The sequence below is a fragment of the Argopecten irradians genome, chromosome 1 (assembly GCF_041381155.1).
Source record: "Argopecten irradians isolate NY chromosome 1, Ai_NY, whole genome shotgun sequence".
In the NCBI taxonomy this organism is placed as follows: Eukaryota; Metazoa; Mollusca; class Bivalvia; order Pectinida; family Pectinidae; genus Argopecten; species Argopecten irradians.
The window spans coordinates 31,322,493-31,341,001 of record NC_091134.1 but is presented as its reverse complement, the minus strand read 5'-3'; the positions used below and the strand labels follow the sequence as shown (position 1 = coordinate 31,341,001).

Genomic DNA, 18,509 nt, shown 5'->3' with positions numbered 1-18,509 from the left:
TATGATAATTGTACTGTGAGTCAAAAGAAAAGCATTGTCAATGAGTTAAATGTATTTTATTTTCATAGAAAAATGTCAAGTATGTGTCCTTGATATGATACAAAATTATTAACATAATGGAAAGTAAAATCTCAGAAAACAATGTTATATTAATCAATGTTATACAAAATGTTTATATCAATCCTTACAATAATTACACTGTTTAGTTACAGTAACATTGCTTCTTCCTTAGCTTAGCTCAAAGTCGTGTTACAATAGATTAAAAGATTTTTGTTGTATGTTACACATAAAATTATGATATGAACTTCAATGCACAGACTAGAATAAAACTAAAGCAATTTGCATCAACAAGAGGCCCAGAGGGCCTGTATCGCTCACCTGGTTTTTTGTTAGTAATTATCATAAGACTAACAATTAGAAAAATAAGCAAAATTGACTCCCAAAGTTTAATTTTGAATCACAACCATACAGTGATGCTATTGATACCATACAAATATGCTATCCAATACATAGGTTCAGAGACAAAGTAATTTATATGAAAGTAGTAGCCTAATTGACCTTTTTGACCTCGCATCTATTGCCGTCTAAGGCCCCGGTGGTCAGCCCTATCATTTGTACAATTTCAAATCCCAACCCTATAAGGATGCTACCATTGCATTATAAGTGCTCTTCCATTCTTAGTTGCAGAGAAGTCGTTTATATGGAAATAGCTAAATTAACCCCTTTTGACCCCACCCTTCAGGCCCCCGGGGGTCAGCCCCATCATTTGCAAAATTTTGAATCCAAACCCTATAAGGATGTAACCATTACATTATGAGCGTAATCCCATGTTAAGCTGCAGAGAAAAAGTCATTTATATGGAAATTGACCACTTTTGACGCACCCCTCAGGCCCCCGGGGGTCAGCCCTATCATTTGCACAATTTGGAATCCCCACCCTATAAGGATGCTACCATTGCATTATGGGTGATATACCATGCTTAGTTGCAGAGAAGAAGTCATTTATATGGAAATAGCCAAATTGACCCGGGGGATCAGCCCCATCATTTGTACAATTTTCAGTTAGTAGCCCATAAGGATGCTACCAGTCAAATTTTGTTGAAATCCGACCAGCGGTTATGGAGAAGAAGTCAATTGTTGACGGACGCCGGACGCTGCGGTATCCCATAAGCTCACCTCGGTCCTTCGGACCAGGTGAGCTAATAATAAACTTGACAACACATTCATTAATTTCCGGTCAAATACATGTACATGTTTCCTTACATTAAGATACCACCTACATAGATGTAATAGATAAAGATGCTCCACCGCCGACAGAGCATAAATGATATTCATTATTTGAACAATTTTTGGTGTTCAATCGTGTGTATTTATGTCTAATTAACACAAAAAATAATATAAATATTTTTATTTTGCCCTTGGTGCATGCGCAATCAATACTTCATTCCATAAAGGATATAGTGCATCTTTTTCGGGATGCAATTAATTATTGTTCATATTTTTAACTTTACGTTGAATTAGAAGCTCAAACTTTTCAATAGTGGTAATAGCGTAAAGTAAGTAACTTTTGTAACTAAAGAAAAATACTAAATCGTCTGCTCCTGTTTTTGGTAGTGAAAATATACCATTTGTCAGCGGTGGAGCATCTATAATCAAGAGGATCTGGAAGAAATCTAATCCTTAAATTTTTAGTGTTTCTCTTAACTTACAATTTCTATTTTAATAAATAATCGTTTATAAAAAAAATGATAACTGCAATGGCTAATTATTCAAAATTATTTCAATGCTACATTTTGATAAAACCAAAATAATTACATATTAAGGAGAAGATAACTCTGCATGACATGGGAAAATATACTAGTGAAAAGCAAAAAAATAATGATAATAAAAAAAAATATTGGTTACAAAACTTGACCTACATTTGTAAGTACAACTTATGTGGAATGACTATTGCTCACATTTTCAAAAAACACACACACACATCTGGAAATATATAAAATGACATTTAAAGATGATGCACAAAACAAAGACATCAAAGTTAGATCTAATGACAACATTCAAAAATACCACACCAAAATGCAGCCGGATATCTAAGGACACCGACGTCATGTCCATAGAAATTACAGAGCAAACATCTCCTCAACACAAAACCTTAAAAACCTGTGGGGCAAAGGCACGTTAATGATAGAAAACGCTCTTCATCATATCATCATACAATTCACAGGTCATCGTCATATCATCATACAGTTCACAGGTCATCGTCATATCATCATACAGTTCACAGGTCATCGTCATATCATCATACAGTTCACAGGTCAATCTACTAGAACAGATGTTATAGAAATGATGCATACTTAACATTTGTATTTTAAATGTGATATTGCCAGGGAATGAGAAAACTATTAGGAACAACTAGTTTGCTATTTGTGCTTTAAGTCTTATAAACAGCTGTATTAATGATGCGAAAAAATTCAAGAGGCCCTGCCTCTTTAGGGCCTCTTTAATTCATAACCAGTTAACTAAGTAGAATAAAATCTACAAAACAACCATTTACACAATTCTGCTACTCCTGTCACGAACACTGAATCCCAAAAATCTGCTACTGTGGTTACAAGCACTGAACCCTAAATAAAGTTACTACTATTCCAAACATCACAAATTCAACAAAGGCTTAATGAAAAAGATTCTTGTCACAGTCATAAACAAGCACTAGGATTTATTATAATAGAAAATTGCATTGAAAACTGATGTAGGTCCTTTCAGATGACATGAATCCATTTCTTCATGATTTCTAGTAAATGTAACTATTCAGTCACAGAAACAATCACACATCTACCATTCAAAAATCAAAAAAGTGGAAACACCAATATAAGATAAAAAGACCAAATTGAATGTAAATTGTTCTTCCTCGTACGTGTGACTCAGCGATGTCGCATTCTGTTCGGTGGTAAGTATGGTTTAAGTGGTAAAACATGAGCCATCATCCACAGCGATGTTATAATTCCCGTCACGGACATGGCCCAACTCGTGTAGCTGGTCCCATAAAGGATCAGCGGCAGATTTAAGGGCAACAAGAACACCACAAACTGTTCAGACAGAATTAGTTCCTTCTTCCATAGTACGCCCCACAGTATATAGAAAACGGGTAGGTGGCCTAGGACCAGGAAAATTTCCACAATACAGCGAAGGATCGTGATACCATGAGCGTCCCAGATCCTCGTCCTGCCGATAGTGGCTACCAATAGTATGATGATGGCGGTGATTTTGGTTGGGACAGTCTGATTTTCCTCCTTCAAGTTTGTCAGTACATACGTGTCCTTCTGAAGGCAGATCAGGACGAGACTTGCTCCAGCACACTGAAGGATTGACACAAATACTGGTTACTCATTGATCATGTACAGTAAACCAACTGATATCCGTTTGCACATATTTTGCGGGCGCTAGGGTGAAAGTTAATCATCATCAAATTGTTTCGAACACAAAGAAGAAACATAAGTGAATATAGATTATGAAATAAAATTGTTTTAAATAAGCCTTGTTGTAAGAAAATGCAAAATTAAGTAGATTTATAGTCTACAAAATCCACTGTATTACACCCAATATGCATAAATTTTACTTAAATAATCAAACCAAATTTAGATCATGCACGAAATTATTGCAATGAGGAAGCCACAAATCAATATGCAAAAGAAATGAAATGTATAAGAAATTACATGTACAGTCGAAACTCGTTATCTCGAAATTCTTGATTTTCTAACTATTAAAGTTTGTATTAAATCATTTTAGTTATATGTTTTCAGATGTTTTTGGATTTTTTTAAATAAATAAAAAACTTGAATTACGATGATATGATCATCACTATAATAGGTATGAACCCTGATTTCCCGTAGGTGGTATACCGACTTCAATGGTTCATACATCAAACTTAATACGGAATATAGTAGCTGAAGAAATAAAAACAAGCATCTTTCTTATTTCATAAGTTAATAGTATTTCAAAATAATAGCATAACAAAGTGAACAATAGTTTTCACCTACTGCAAGCAGACTACACTCTCTGTTTCCGGCTATCAAACTCATGTTCACTCATACTGGTTAATATTATTTACGGTAAATGAAACGAAAGTTAATTTCTATACCAACGAAGAAATACATTGTATGAATAAGATACTAGTACATATGCAACGACTAGATTCTAGTTAAAGGTTGTGGGTTTGTTAAATTATTTTGCACTATCAACATTCCATACAAGTCTTAGAAAACACTTTCGTTTCTAATGATTCCTAGACAAACACGCTTCCAGCCATGATCAGCCACGCCGATCGAGCCGTGCTGTGTGTGATTGTGTAAACATGCATCGTGTCTATGTACTGGTAAGTCACAATTGTAAAGTGACACTAATTAGGAAGCCAGACTTGGGAGGATTATTTTTTAAAAACAATTCATAATTAGTAGTCCTTGTTGTAATATGTTCCCATCGGCCTGCATATACCGATCGCGATATGTGCAGGTAAACCAATCATGTTACGACAAACCACAGGTGAATTTCAATTGCTTGTGTCCATGTTACATTTATGTAATTAATTTTTTTAATTTGAAATTTTGACTGAAATTAAATTCGAGATAGCGATTTTTCCCCCCCGCTAAATATCCATTCTAGGGACCAGGAATTGACTTTGACTCAACCGGAGTTTCGAGTCATCGAAATTCGAGACAAAGAAGGAAAAAAAAACGGGCTTTAAAATTAATTAGACTCAACCGGAATTTCGACTCAAGCGATTTTGAGATAACGAGTTTCGACTGTATATGGTATTAATATTCCCATACAGTCTGTATTCAATCAAGACTTAAATTCAAGGTGTGGAAACTTAGGCTGTGGGATATTCAAAAAGGGGAAAAAGGTGCTAATTAGAACATTAATTTTTAAGCCCTTTGATGGTATTTTTACCAGCTGGAATATCTAACAGTTTTTTTTTCTTTGGTTAAATTTCTTATTTTGTTTTTCAAAAATATCCTTATAATCAATTAAGTTGTTTTCTTTAAGTTACACAAATCTATCAACACATGTACATGTATTTCGTTACCAAAAAGAAATCCTTAAACCATTTTTTTTAATTGTGTTTTGTTTCCAACATGAAAGAAATCTTAAAACCATTTATGATTGATTTTGGACACCTACCCAGACGTCATGTAGGAATCCTGATGCTGGAGTCAGCAGACAAATGAGGAAGAATGACATCACAGTGGCAGCATTACCAGCCATGGGTAGGAGGGAGGCATGCTTCTTATCATCCGTACCCGTCGTCAGGGGTATTATCTCTTTATACTGCATAAACATATGAAAGAATTATACAAAATCTGTATTTAAAGGGTCTTAATTTTACATAGACAGTGTAAGAAATTGCAATTTTTTAAGATTCCTTTGTAAACACTGTACAAAGCGACTACCTGACTAAAATGACCCTTTTCTTAGAATCCAAAATAGCCAATTTCAACACAATTTAATGATAAATTGTATACATTTCGCCTTCATTAAATTATTAGATATACAATGTATATACACACAAATAAGTAAATTTATCACAATTTGACCTGTGTATAAAGACCACTTTGCTATAAAGAGTATCTCTTCGTCTCTTCTTTGACCTTTGGGTGGTTCAACTGAATTTAATTTTTTTTAAAAAGGCCCAGAATGCCTGTATCACTCACCTGTTGATTTTTTTTAGTAATTAACACAAAGACTCTTACAACTAGAAAAATTTGCAAAATTGACCCCACAATCTATTTAATTTTGAATCCGAACCATATAATGATGCTAAAGATACCATACAAATATGCTATCCAATGCAAAGTTTCATAGAGGAAGTGATTTATATGAAAATAGTAGCCTAATTGACCTTTTTAGCCCCGCGTCTAAGGCCACGGAGGGTCAGCCCTATCATTTGTACAATTTCAAATCCCAACCCTATAAGGATGCTACCATTGCATTATGAGTGCTCTCCCATGCTTAGTTGCAGAGAAAAAGTCATTTATATGGCAACAGCCAAATTGATCCCTTTTGACCCCACCTTTCAGCCCCCAGGGGGGTCAGCCCCATCATTTGTACAATTTTGAATCAACACCCTATGGATGCTATACCATTACATTATGATTGCTCTACCATGCTTAGTTGCAGAGAAGAAGTCGTTTATATGGAAATAGACAAATTGACCCCTTTTGTCCCCGCCCCTCAGGCCCCCGGCGGTCAGCCCCATCATTTGTACAATTTTGAATCCCCACCCTATAAGGATGCTACCATTGCATTATGGGTGCTATCCCATGCTTAGTTTCAGAGAAGAAGTCGTTTATATGGAAATAGCCAAATTGACCCCTTTTGACTTTGCCCCTCAGGCCCCTTGGGGGTCAGCCCCATCATTTGTACAACTTCAGTCAGTAGCCCATAAGGATGCTACCAGTCAAATTTTGTTGAAATCCGACCAGCGGTTATAGAGAAGAAGTCGATTGTTGACGGATGGACAGACGGCGGACGGCGGACGCCACGGTATGGCATAAGCTCACCTTAGTCCTTCGGACCAGGTGAACTAATAAATAATAAGTTGCTTTGAGTCTTCTTTGTCTGACAACATATATTGGGAACTTCTTACCTTCTATAGACACAAGATCTTATCTACTGTAGACAAAGGATCTTGAGAGTTTCTTATCTTCTCTAGAGACAGGATCTTGAGAGTTGCTTACCTTCTATAGACACAAGATCTTGAGAGTTTTTACCTTCTGCAGACACAAGATCCTAAGACCTTCTGCAGACACAAAATCTTGAGTGTTTCTTACCCTCTGCAGACACAAGATCTTGAGTGTTTCTTACCCTCTGTAGAGACAGGATCTTGAGAGTTTCATATCTTCTGTAATAACAGGATCTTGAGAGTTGCTTACCTTATATAGACACAAGATCTTGAGAGTTTCTTACCTTCTGTAGAGACAAGATCTTGAGACACACACTGACTGTAAGATTCGCCGCCAGAAAAAGTTTCCAGGCAGGGACCATAAGGATTGGTGTTTTTTTATCTTTTGTGATGAGATCTGATATCAGGGAGACTTGGGACAGCACCACAAGTACCACACACCTGTAATGGGACACACACACTTAACTTAGGGAGACTTGGGACAGCACCACAAGTACCACACACCTGTAATGGGACAACACACTTAAACACTGTGAAATCGTAGTTTTTGCAATACTGATGAAAAGGACACACAGAATTGATTGCATATTGATTGATTAATTCAGTTTAGATACCTGGTTATTATGATTTATTAAACTGTATACTCACAGTTTAATCATATGTGGTTCAAATGAATATCCAAGATTGCTGGCCTTGAAGAAACATAAGATAGCACATGTGATGAACAATGAGGTCACGACAAACATGGTGGCTCCCATTAGTGGTATGTCCTCATCCTCTTGGTAAAGCTGAGGACAGACGGAAATGCAGAGATTAAATTCTACATTGAAATAATGTCTAGCTACTGATTCCGTTCCTTTTAATAGGATATCTTTTCTCAATCTCTTCACTCCTTACCCCTTTAGTTTTAGTTTAACTTAATTAATAAGCAAACATTGCAACTAGTATTTCAATCTTTGAAGATATCCGTGTAAAATATCATTGAATGTCTTTTCTTTATCAAGAGTTCATACTAAATATGATTGAAAGCATAACATACCAAACTTTGGACAACATTGGTCTTTTGGACTCTCATGATCAGTAAGCCATTTTAATGAAAACCTCTTATGCAGATTACATTTAATTTAATTCTTATAAAAGTTGAACTGTAGAAATTTCTACTACTACAGTTCTAAATCATGCAATCTTTTGTCAGAATTAAATTCTTGTATGAGTTTGACATACCATAAACACAGCTCTCACTCCAGGACATATTCCTAGTACAACAGAACATACAGCTATCTGGTAAAAGTTACGTATGAAGTCTGTTGCTAGGACAACAGCGGTCAGCAGGATACTGACCATCTCCATCCACTGGAACACACAGTACCTGTCAACAACAGAAGTAAGCTAGCTTATTCACTAGAAATGCTCAATTTCCACATGTATTCAGAATGGGACAGTATGGAACAGATCTTGGTAGCATTACATGCCTTCTCATTTTATAGAAAAGACAAACATTAATTTACGAACGAATAAATTCCATGACACATACCCTGTAAGCTCAGCTCCAGGTTGTAGCATAAGTATAAATAGACCAATGATGATAGCCACAGTGCCCACGTGTCTGACCTGGGGATTACCGGACAGATGGAGAGAGCAGACGGCGATCACCAAAATACCACAGATGATAAAACCAATACCTGTATGAAAAAACACAGAGCAAAGGGAGAAATAAAAGTAATGTATGGTAGAAAAATAGTCAATGAATTTCCTTCTCTTTTTTTTGTCATTTTACTCTCTGAGAGCTTATTGCTGAAATAATCTATGATATGAGGTATATATGTACCTGTAGCATCTGCACCACTTGCATTCTCCTCAAATATGTAGGAAGCCAGGATTAGTAGCAGGGGTTGGATATTAGCCAACACCGACAGAGACAACAGTCCCAAGTTGGTCAGGATCTGAAAAACCAAAGGAAACCATAGCAACACCAGCAATTCATTAGGTTAAGAGAATCATACAGTATTAACCCAACTGCATTCCATTCTCTTACTATTGATTACCATGTAGCTGATTATTTTCACTGGGATATTTTTCGTAGTTTTGCGAACTATCACCTTGGTCGCAAAAAATTTTGATACATGTACATGAAATATAATGAATTACATTTTATTTATACGTTGCAAGTCAAATTGTGTAATTGTGACAAGCTAGTTTTTAGTTTTAGGTCCAAATCATGAAAATTAAGCTGCTATTTATTGTTTTTTGGAAAATAAATATGATACTGGTGAAATAACATATTTTTCAAAATGCTATTAATAAATACCAAAAACAAGTAAGACAAAAAGAAAATGGAAGTTCTCTTTACTAACTAACTATAAAAAGACTTACCTCTTTAATTGATGCGTCTGGTCGTAACTCATTTACAAAAACCCGCGTCACCATGAATACGAAGAAAAACAGTGTGACAAAGTTGAGAACCGTTATCTGTTGGTAGTGTACAAATACTGTCAGAAAGACAGCCAGGCCTTTGGTGATGTGTAATGACATACAGGCACAGGCAAGGTTCTGGGGGAGTCGGCGGAAACTTGTAACCTGTGGACAAAGATCAAATTAAACAGACATTAGAAACTGGCGAGATTCTGGGGGAGTCAGCAGGAAACTTGTAACCTGACGATGAAGATCAAATTAAAAAGACATCAGAAATAGGCAAGGTTCTGGGGGAGTCCGCCGGAAACTTGCTACCTATGGAAAAAGACAACAAAGATCAAATTAAACCGACATCAGAAACAGGCAAGGTTCTGGGGAAAACTTGTAACCTATGGAAAAGACCAAAAGATCAAATTAAACAGACATCAGAAACAGGCAAGGTTCTGGGTGAGTCGGCGGGAAACTTGTTACCTGACGATGAAGATCAAATTAAAAAGACATCAGAAATAGGCAAGGTTCTGGGGGAGTCCGCCGGAAACTTGCTACCTATGGAAAAAGACAACAAAAGATCAAATTAAACGACCATCAGAAACAGGCAAGGTTCTGGGGGAGTCGGCGGGAAACTTGTAACCTATGGACAAGACAACAAAAGATCAAATTAAACAGACATCAGAAACAGGCAAGGTTCTGGGGGAGTCGGCGGGAAACTTGTAACATGGACAAGATCAATTAAACATTCTGGGGAGTCGGGGGAAACTTGAACCTAGGACAAGACAACAAAAGATCAAATTAAACAGACATCAGAACAGGCAAGGTTCTGGGGGAGTCGGCGGGGAAACTTGTTACCTATGGATAACACAAACAAAGATCTAATGAAACAGATAAATGGAAAGTGGTAAGGTTTCATTTTTTATTTACTGTATCTGTTATTGGACCTGTTCTTGGCAATTAATTTTCTTGAATTCATATTGTCTGCAAAATAGGCAGAATTTAAAATCACTAACATTCAGTTCTGAAATTGAAATTTTGTCCTGTTTGGGTATAATAATGAAGGTCTGGATTATCATTTTTATAATGTTGACAAACAACTGAAATTCAAACCCTATAGACAAAGAAAGAATAGTTACCTCTGTATGGTGTATGAAGCTGCCGCCATGGTAAACAATAAATAATGGCCAACCATACAGCTTAGCACTGAAGAGGACCAGCTCGCACTTTATAAATACTGTAACAGATATCAAAATAAGGACAATGAAAACCAAAATTTACATTAGAGTATTTATTACATAAAGACTAAATTTCAACCTTGGACAAAATCCATTCAGTACACATGTATATCATTATACTGAAATGTAAGCTCTATAAATGAAGCAGACAAAGAGAGGGGTAAGGAATTAACTTAAGAAGATATATTTCGGTCTTACAAATATTTCTTCATTCTTATCAAATAGTGTTCAATTATGTATCATGTATTTATTAGAAACCCAATCATATTATTCAAAGTTTTAGTGAAATTATAAAATGATGTATTTTCTGAGTTACCAAAAGTCTGTAGGGTGAGGAGGATGCTGAAGATCTCCTGGCGGCCGTGGGTAGCTACGTAGGCCGTCGTCAGACATAGGAAGGAGTTTACCAGCAGCAGGATATATAAACTTGTTAGTGGAAGGCCAAATACAAAATTAAATGTGCATCGTGTTAAAGAAAAACATCTTTGATAGAGTAAAAACATGAAATAGGATTAAACTGCAAAGTTCAGTACATGTTCCTCAGCAGTGCACACTTGAAACAAATTTTAGGTGAACTTCAATATAACCCAAGTTTCACCTTACTGCTTCATTAAAGAAGATAAGTTATGTGTAAATATATGTTGCATATTGATATACAAAACTACAACTTCCTCTTTGTTATCTTTTCTTTTCCAGGTAAGATAAGTGGAGTGATTTTTCCTACCAATAGATCTCTTTCTGCAGAATATCTGTCCAGATGAAAATAAGTATGTTTAAACTCTTTTTGCACTGTAGTGCAAATCTGCACATCTTGTCATTTTCTATTCACATGTTTCGTATAGAGTAACATGCTAACAACACAAATCTCCTTGTCACTTTTTTTGGTATAGCAGGGCATACCAGTTTAGCGAATATTCAGTTGTGCCAACATGGAATGGTTTACTTATAAATGGAACAAAACGTAACAAAAGCAATCACATTATATGTGTACATCATTCAACATGGCAGTTATCAATATGAATATGCTTTAAGTGTTATATTCATAATTTTTTTTTTAGTCAGAATATTATGCTTAGAATCCAGTCTCTAACTCTGCAAAACAATTGTGATTCTTAAATTTAGGAATTAAAACATGGAACCCCCAAGTGAGACATGACAGACAAACCGGTTCATTCCTGAGAAACATATGTCACTCATGTTCCATTTAATGTGTAACTTTGGGTTCGTAATGAACAAATGAAATATTCCACAAAATGTAACATGTTACCAAGTCATCACAACCTAAGTGTCAAATAATAGTCTAATTGGATATGAAGGAAAGCTGGGTTACCTTAAGAAAGTCTGATCTTTTTGTAATGATCTGTACCAGATGACTGATCATGATCTAACTGCCTTTTTGAGATACAATCTCCAAATTCCAGAGATATATCAATATAGAAATTAGGCTTGGACTGTCTTAATCATCATTTTTTGTGTAATAAAGTAATGAATTATCAAACCTAATGTGTAAGATATTCATAAAACTGTTTTAGCATCATGTTACCATCTCCATAAATGTTTAACTTAAAACTCAGACCTTGCATAATACAGTGTTATATATAAGGCCACAAACCAGCTGGATTTCACTTTTTAAAAATGCAGCTTCAAACGATTTTAATGTTTTTGTTGTTGCAAGCACTCTCCTCAGTAACCCTCGGTACACATTTGTTTTTATACATCATATAGGTATAACACCAAACCACAGAAAAAAAAACTCATTCCAAAACTGGGCTAAATGGCTCTGTATAGTTTACATTAAAACCCTGCTGGTGTGTATCAAGTTCAAGGCAAGTGGGAATGAAAAGGATTTCACTCTCTTTATTCAAAACAGATTTATTCCTAAAACATATTTTCCATTTTCGTTCAAGATGTTCTCAGAAAAAAATATTTTCAAAGGAACCTTTTTTTTAAAAGGAACCTTCAGTTTGAAAAGTTCTAATATTTTAATTTGTAATTTTTTTTTTTTTTTAATTTCTACCAGTAAACAACAAATCAAAATCAAATCGAAGTTTAAAAGATATGTATAAGCATTCACATCTAAAAGTTTTAAATTTATTCAATAGTAATAAGTATGTAACAATGCAGTGAATATAACAAATATTTAAAATGGTTTATTGTATATTTAGGCTTTGTATGGTCTATATCCATCAACATGCTACACAACTTCAGGGATAATAACAAACTAATAACATTGGTATGAGAACTTGCATCAACACAATAGATTCCTAAAAACAATCGCTGATACAATTATAGAGCAACACATGAAATATCATCAAAACCTCGAACATTATAATTTTAAAATATTGGCAATAATTATGCTACCCCAAAAGAACATCATATAGACCATCCAAATCAGACTTTATAACATTAAGTGAAGACACAGTTAACACATTCAACTATAACTCTTCAGTCAGACAGCCATCTCCCTGCTTCTGTTCTCATTTCACAACACTTAGCACCACCGCTCAGACCAAATATCTAAGTAGAATGTTATGCAAACGACTATTAGGATACGTACTGATTTAAAAATATGTTGCATGCCAAGAACATGCCTATGACCATCAAGATATGCAGTAGGCTAAATAAGCTCTAGTGCGCAAGTTTTATTCGTTTTCCATCTAGCCTGAAATCCTGGATTTAGTATAAAATGGTGACTACAATGCTCAATATTCACAAGTAGACAGACAGGTAGAAGTGGCAATACAATCTCTTTACAGACTATGACCTCGCATAAACGAGCATGATTTAATCAGCATACAGAGTAGGCTATACTAACTAAGAATGAAGAGAAGTAATGATATCAAGTTGATGTAAGACACGAACAACAGCGTCAGTGAACCACTACAATGAATTTAGAGTAACATAGCTCACGCCTACAACTTTCCCAATCTACACCTTCATTTAGTTTTATCCAAATGTGAATACTGTATATTAACACTGCGATGTGACCCCCTATTAAAACTTCTACTTGAAATGATTTTCCTTTGACCGATATACATAATAATCTAACTATTCTTCTAGGTGCTTATAGACACATACACAGCATTCGATACGTAACCTTTGCTTGAAATTTAAATTACCTGGAGGTCTTGACTCGCATTTACCAATAACAGCTTTAGCTTGGCGACTACAATACAAGCTTAATATGCAATATCAAGTGTAAATTCATTTGAATTTTGACGGTTATCTAGATCAAAATAAATTTACGTTCTGTTCAATAAGAACATTTTCATCGTTGGTTAGTTTTTTCTCCTCATACAACAAAAAGTAGGTTTATATTAATAAAATTACAGCCCGATCCCTTCTCTTTGCATTTGTAAATTTAGAAAATTCAAAATTAAGTTTAAAAATGTCAGTCTATATTGTGCGTACTTCTTCACTTATATAAATTGCAGAAATAGTACATCAGATGGGAATAAAAAGTGTTAGGAAGCCTTAATAGATTTATTAAATCTTCAACCAGTATGTGCTAATACGCAGAGTTCAAAAGGTATTGTACTATTCGTAAAATCAGCAGTTACATATAGTTATACACGTAATGTCGTTATAGTGTTAAGGCAAATTTTAAGTTTCTAGACATACAAGTACAATGGTTTTTTGGGTTTCTCTAAATTACTCATAAATGATACTGAAATCAACAACCTAGGAAAAAAATTTTTATTTACAGATGCAATGTCAATCTCTCTACTTTGGTTCTGCTAATTAAGAGTTTTTTTAAATTCTAAAAGGTCGCTCGTCCATAATTACTGTTTCGTGTTGCAAGGGCGATGCGATGGTTAATTATTATGCACAAATTGTTGCAATTGTCTTAGGTATTAGCATGCTATTAGTATATCAAATGTGAAGTTCGCGAAAAAATCCGCTTATTAGGAAGTATTCACTGGTAGTGCTTCCTCTGGAACTTAACATATCCTCTTTGATCCTGTTTTTTTTGGGTATCCCCGTAGGAATTTCTCGTGTAGAGAAAGAGGATCCGATGACGTAGACATATATACTCCTAGAAAGTCCTTCATCAATGAGAGTCTATGATTGGAAAAAAAATGTTGATACGGTTCTATGACAAAATGCTATCACAAACGTCTCCTGATTGTGTATTCATTCATACTACAGTCAAGTAATATTTATATCCCAATAATACACATACATCGTGAATCGAGACAATTATGTTACACATAATCTGTATTGACAACAGGATACTTATTAACAATTTCTAACAATATTCTAAATCTAAATATATAGCGCTACCTGCGTGAAAATTACTGGGAGAAAAATATGAAGGTATAAAATATTGACCTTCAATTGTTTCATAACTATACAAGCATCAAGAAAGTGTTATGAAACAATCTTGATTTTTTACACACAAAATTTTAGAGTTGATCAAAAATCAAGTTCAATTCATTAAAGCAAGTTTAAGCTTTATTAAAATATTGAACCAGGGTTTGACAATGAGTTTTACAAAATGAACTGTGACAATTTCTGAACTTAATTTCACAAAATGAATAACCTAGGAAATTTATAGTTTACATGATTGAGTTTAGCATTAGAATATTGATTATAAGGAATTATTACAGAGCTAACAGATCTCTTTGATGGACACTAAAGGAGAGAGGTTACTTAAAAGGACAAAGTTAAGTTAATGAGGAGATTAATTATTCAAACCATTAATTGTCATGATCATTTATAAATCATAATCAGTGCATAAAAACATTTAAGAAACTAACTCCCTGCTGTCAATATATCAATTTTAACCATACATACATGTGTCCATGTTCTTTTGTCTAGTAACCATTATACCTAATTGTATGAAAAGTTCATATCAATTTCCACAACTGATGTCTGAAACAATTTCCAATAATTCAAAACCATAGAGCAGTTCATTTCTTCATATCAGTAGGTATATATAATAAATATATATCTTACCAAACCATAAACCTCAAAATATCTGCATAATTGCAGATCAGAAAATGTATATACACAAAGACACAGAGTCGGGGATCAATCTAATGGCATCAAATTGTGTGTTCTCTTTCTACAGTACAACCTATCGTTACAGATACTTGAGTAGGAGTCGGCAGAACTTTCTGTTTGTCTATTCAAATAAGCTTAAAGTTTTCTTAAGAAAAATTACAACAGATTACATATAAATAAACAGTACCATGTGACATAGTGCAATTATATATAGCGCTACATGCACAAATTTAACATTATGTGATTTAAAAAGACTTCAATTTTTTTTAAATACATACATCAATACATGTATCATACAAATACAGGTAAAATGTAACATTTACATGCAATAGCCTAAGTATATCTATATACAGATCAGAAAATGATATATTGCACCTGACATGCATACTACAGTAAATAGTAACATGGATAAATGTACAAGTATACATGTACTGTCATGCTGATTGACAGATATGGTCACGACATACTGCAAATATTTTAGGAAGTTAAAAACATACACCTGAGTTCTTTGAACAGGTTTCGAGAACATTTCAATTGAAATAAAGTCTGATTTTGTCAACAGTAGACAGTTGACTAGTGACTACATTATTTTTCTAGATCTATTTTAGAATATATATACTAATTGGACATAATTCTAGTACTCTGCAGTGTTTTTAATGAAAGCACAGAATCAAATATTAATGATATATCTGATCACAAACTACAACATCTCATTTTAATAAAACAGGGCACAATTCATAGTTATGTTTCTTGTTATATAATTAGTTATTAAGGTATACAAGCCTAGGTTAAACAGTGTTTATTTGAATAATTTTTTTTTAAGTTAAACCTTTATTTCGTAAAAATATAGATGTCACATATAACCATTTAATGCATTTACATAACTTTTTATATAATTTAAAGATGTTCCACCGCAGACAGAGCATAAATGATATTCATCATTTGAACAATAATTGGTGTTTAATGGTGTATATATATGTCTAATTAACACAGAAAATAATAAAAAATACGTAATTCATTTTGCCTTTGGTGCATGCGCAATCAGTACTTCATTCCATTTAGGATAGAGTGCCACGGATTTTTTTTCGGGATGCAATTAATTATTTTTCATACTTTTAACTTGAAGTAAAATTAGAAGCTCAAACTTTTCAATGTTGGTAATGGTGTAAAGTAAGTATTTCTTGTAACTGAAGAAAAATAATAACTCGTCTGCTCCTGTTTTAGATAGTGAAAAATACCATTTGTCAGCGGTGGAGCATCTTTTATTGACATTTTGTAATATATTACGTGTCATAAGTTAATATTATTAAATTTAACTTTTACAATATGATGATTTTTTTACACAAGTAGATGACATATCATCATCATGTTAATGTTTTTTTGGTGTTTTTTTAAAAGATACTTATTTAAATAGGTTTTTTTTCAATCAATATTTGATAAACACAGATATATAAATAATAATTAATAAAAGCAAATCTTTTAATTAAAATCATTTTGTAAGTCATATATATATATATATATCCTGTTGATTTATCAGAATAAGAAATATTGATGATCTTTAAAAATATTTTGTTAACTTATATATATATATATCATATAAAATAGCAATTAAGTTCAAGATACTAGTTAACCTATAAAAAGAATTTAAGTATATCATGAGTCACTATATAAACAAAATCAAATACCTGTGATGTCTATTATTGTGACATTACTTTACAATTTCTTTTACACTACACATTTTCAATTTTATTTAAAAATGGTAGATTGTTACCAGATTGGCCCACCAGAACCACATTTAAATGATAAACGAGAAACAGTGAAAGGTGAACCCCTATTGAGACCAGACACACCTTTATCCAGTGTTAAACCGCAAAGGTCATGACCCCGACATCAGCCAAAGTAACAATCCCAAAAAACTCCTACACACTTCACTTTTAATAAAAATCATATAATAATTAATATAAACAGAGAAATATATTTGAAATGTTTGTCTTTATGTCAAAACAAAAAGTTAGAGTGGTCACGTAGAGAGCTGTTAATGCAAATGAAATTAAAATGTTCTCTTATTTTATATTAAAATAATAAATTATCTCGTTATTTAAAATATCATCATTTAGGAAAGGAAACAAACACCAAATTCTTGTGTTGATAATTCCATTCAAGTTACAAATGCACAACCTTCAGCAGTTACAGTTATTTTGAAATATGATTGGCATGAAAAATATTCATTATTAAATCATTACATATAAAAATGATGTGAAAATTAATTAATCTATCAGCATAATTTTCAATTAAAATAATGTATCATTTTAATCAAATAATAAATGAAAATTTGAAGATTGAAACATATGTTTGATAAAATAATAAGATGATATGAATAGAACTTATGTTTTATAATCTGAATAAAAAAAAACAAAAATTGTCTGTTGTCTATACTGAATAAGCAATTAAATATTTAGTTAAATGTTATTGTAACTAACTTAAAACGATCATTTTAAGAATTACAGGACTTTATACAATTGTCAGAGAGACTGCAATACTTGATAAATCACATTTTACAGCTGGTCACGGTGACATTAGAAAAACCTGGTAACTAAAGGGACTTGTTAAATCAATTGAAACTAATAAAAGTCGCTACAACACCAAAAAACAAAATGGTCAAAATCAGTGTAAACCATAATTGCCCTTTTCTTTTATTTAACAGTTATACGATGCTGTTGCGAAGCAACAAATAAACAAAATTAACTTCGGCAAATTGGTTACCCCGTGGAGGTGCCCCAATGAAGCCCCTTTGTCCAGGGAAGCCATGCAACTCGAGGAGGGGTTGCACGTATAACAAGCTTTTGTACAACTTACGTGACTCGTGGCTCAGTCTGATCCTGCTTGGACAACCTCCTCGTCCGTCGGGGCAAGTCCTGCCCCCCGGACACTCTATCCCCACGCGACCGAAGTGTTGGAATCGATGGTTTCGTGAATGAATTGTGTTTGTTAGTACCATTGATCCTTGTTAGTTTCTCCAAAATAATCTCCTTTGCATTCATACAATCACCTGTTTTTTCTTCATAATTAAATTTATGATTCAACCCATTTTTCTTGCACATTTCACGTAGATCAGAGACACAGTTGTCCCGTCTTTCTTCACTGTTATTATCCCCACTATTTTCCATGCACCCGACAGCCGCCATC

The 18,509-nt window shown here is 33.8% G+C and overlaps 1 protein-coding gene and 1 long non-coding RNA gene across 2 annotated transcripts; both read right to left on the bottom strand.

Annotated features, from left to right (window-relative positions):
* Nucleotides 1–42: 42 nt before the first annotated feature.
* Nucleotides 43–9,241, bottom strand: LOC138323982 (uncharacterized). The gene is made up of 8 exons (XM_069268954.1): nucleotides 9,052–9,241; nucleotides 8,507–8,621; nucleotides 8,213–8,360; nucleotides 7,903–8,047; nucleotides 7,327–7,466; nucleotides 6,963–7,119; nucleotides 5,178–5,324; nucleotides 43–3,355 (listed from the first exon to the last, which is right to left on the bottom strand). Exons 1-8 carry the CDS (start codon nucleotides 9,208–9,210, stop codon nucleotides 2,921–2,923), a joined length of 1,446 nt encoding a protein of 481 aa, XP_069125055.1. The 5' UTR covers nucleotides 9,211–9,241; the 3' UTR covers nucleotides 43–2,920.
* Nucleotides 9,242–9,667: 426 nt separating this feature from the next.
* On the bottom strand, nucleotides 9,668–10,780 carry LOC138323992 (uncharacterized). The gene is made up of 3 exons (XR_011208604.1): nucleotides 10,633–10,780; nucleotides 10,218–10,315; nucleotides 9,668–9,721 (listed from the first exon to the last, which is right to left on the bottom strand). It is a non-coding gene; the product is annotated as an uncharacterized lncRNA (long non-coding RNA).
* Between the last annotated feature and the right edge of the window lie 7,729 nt (nucleotides 10,781–18,509).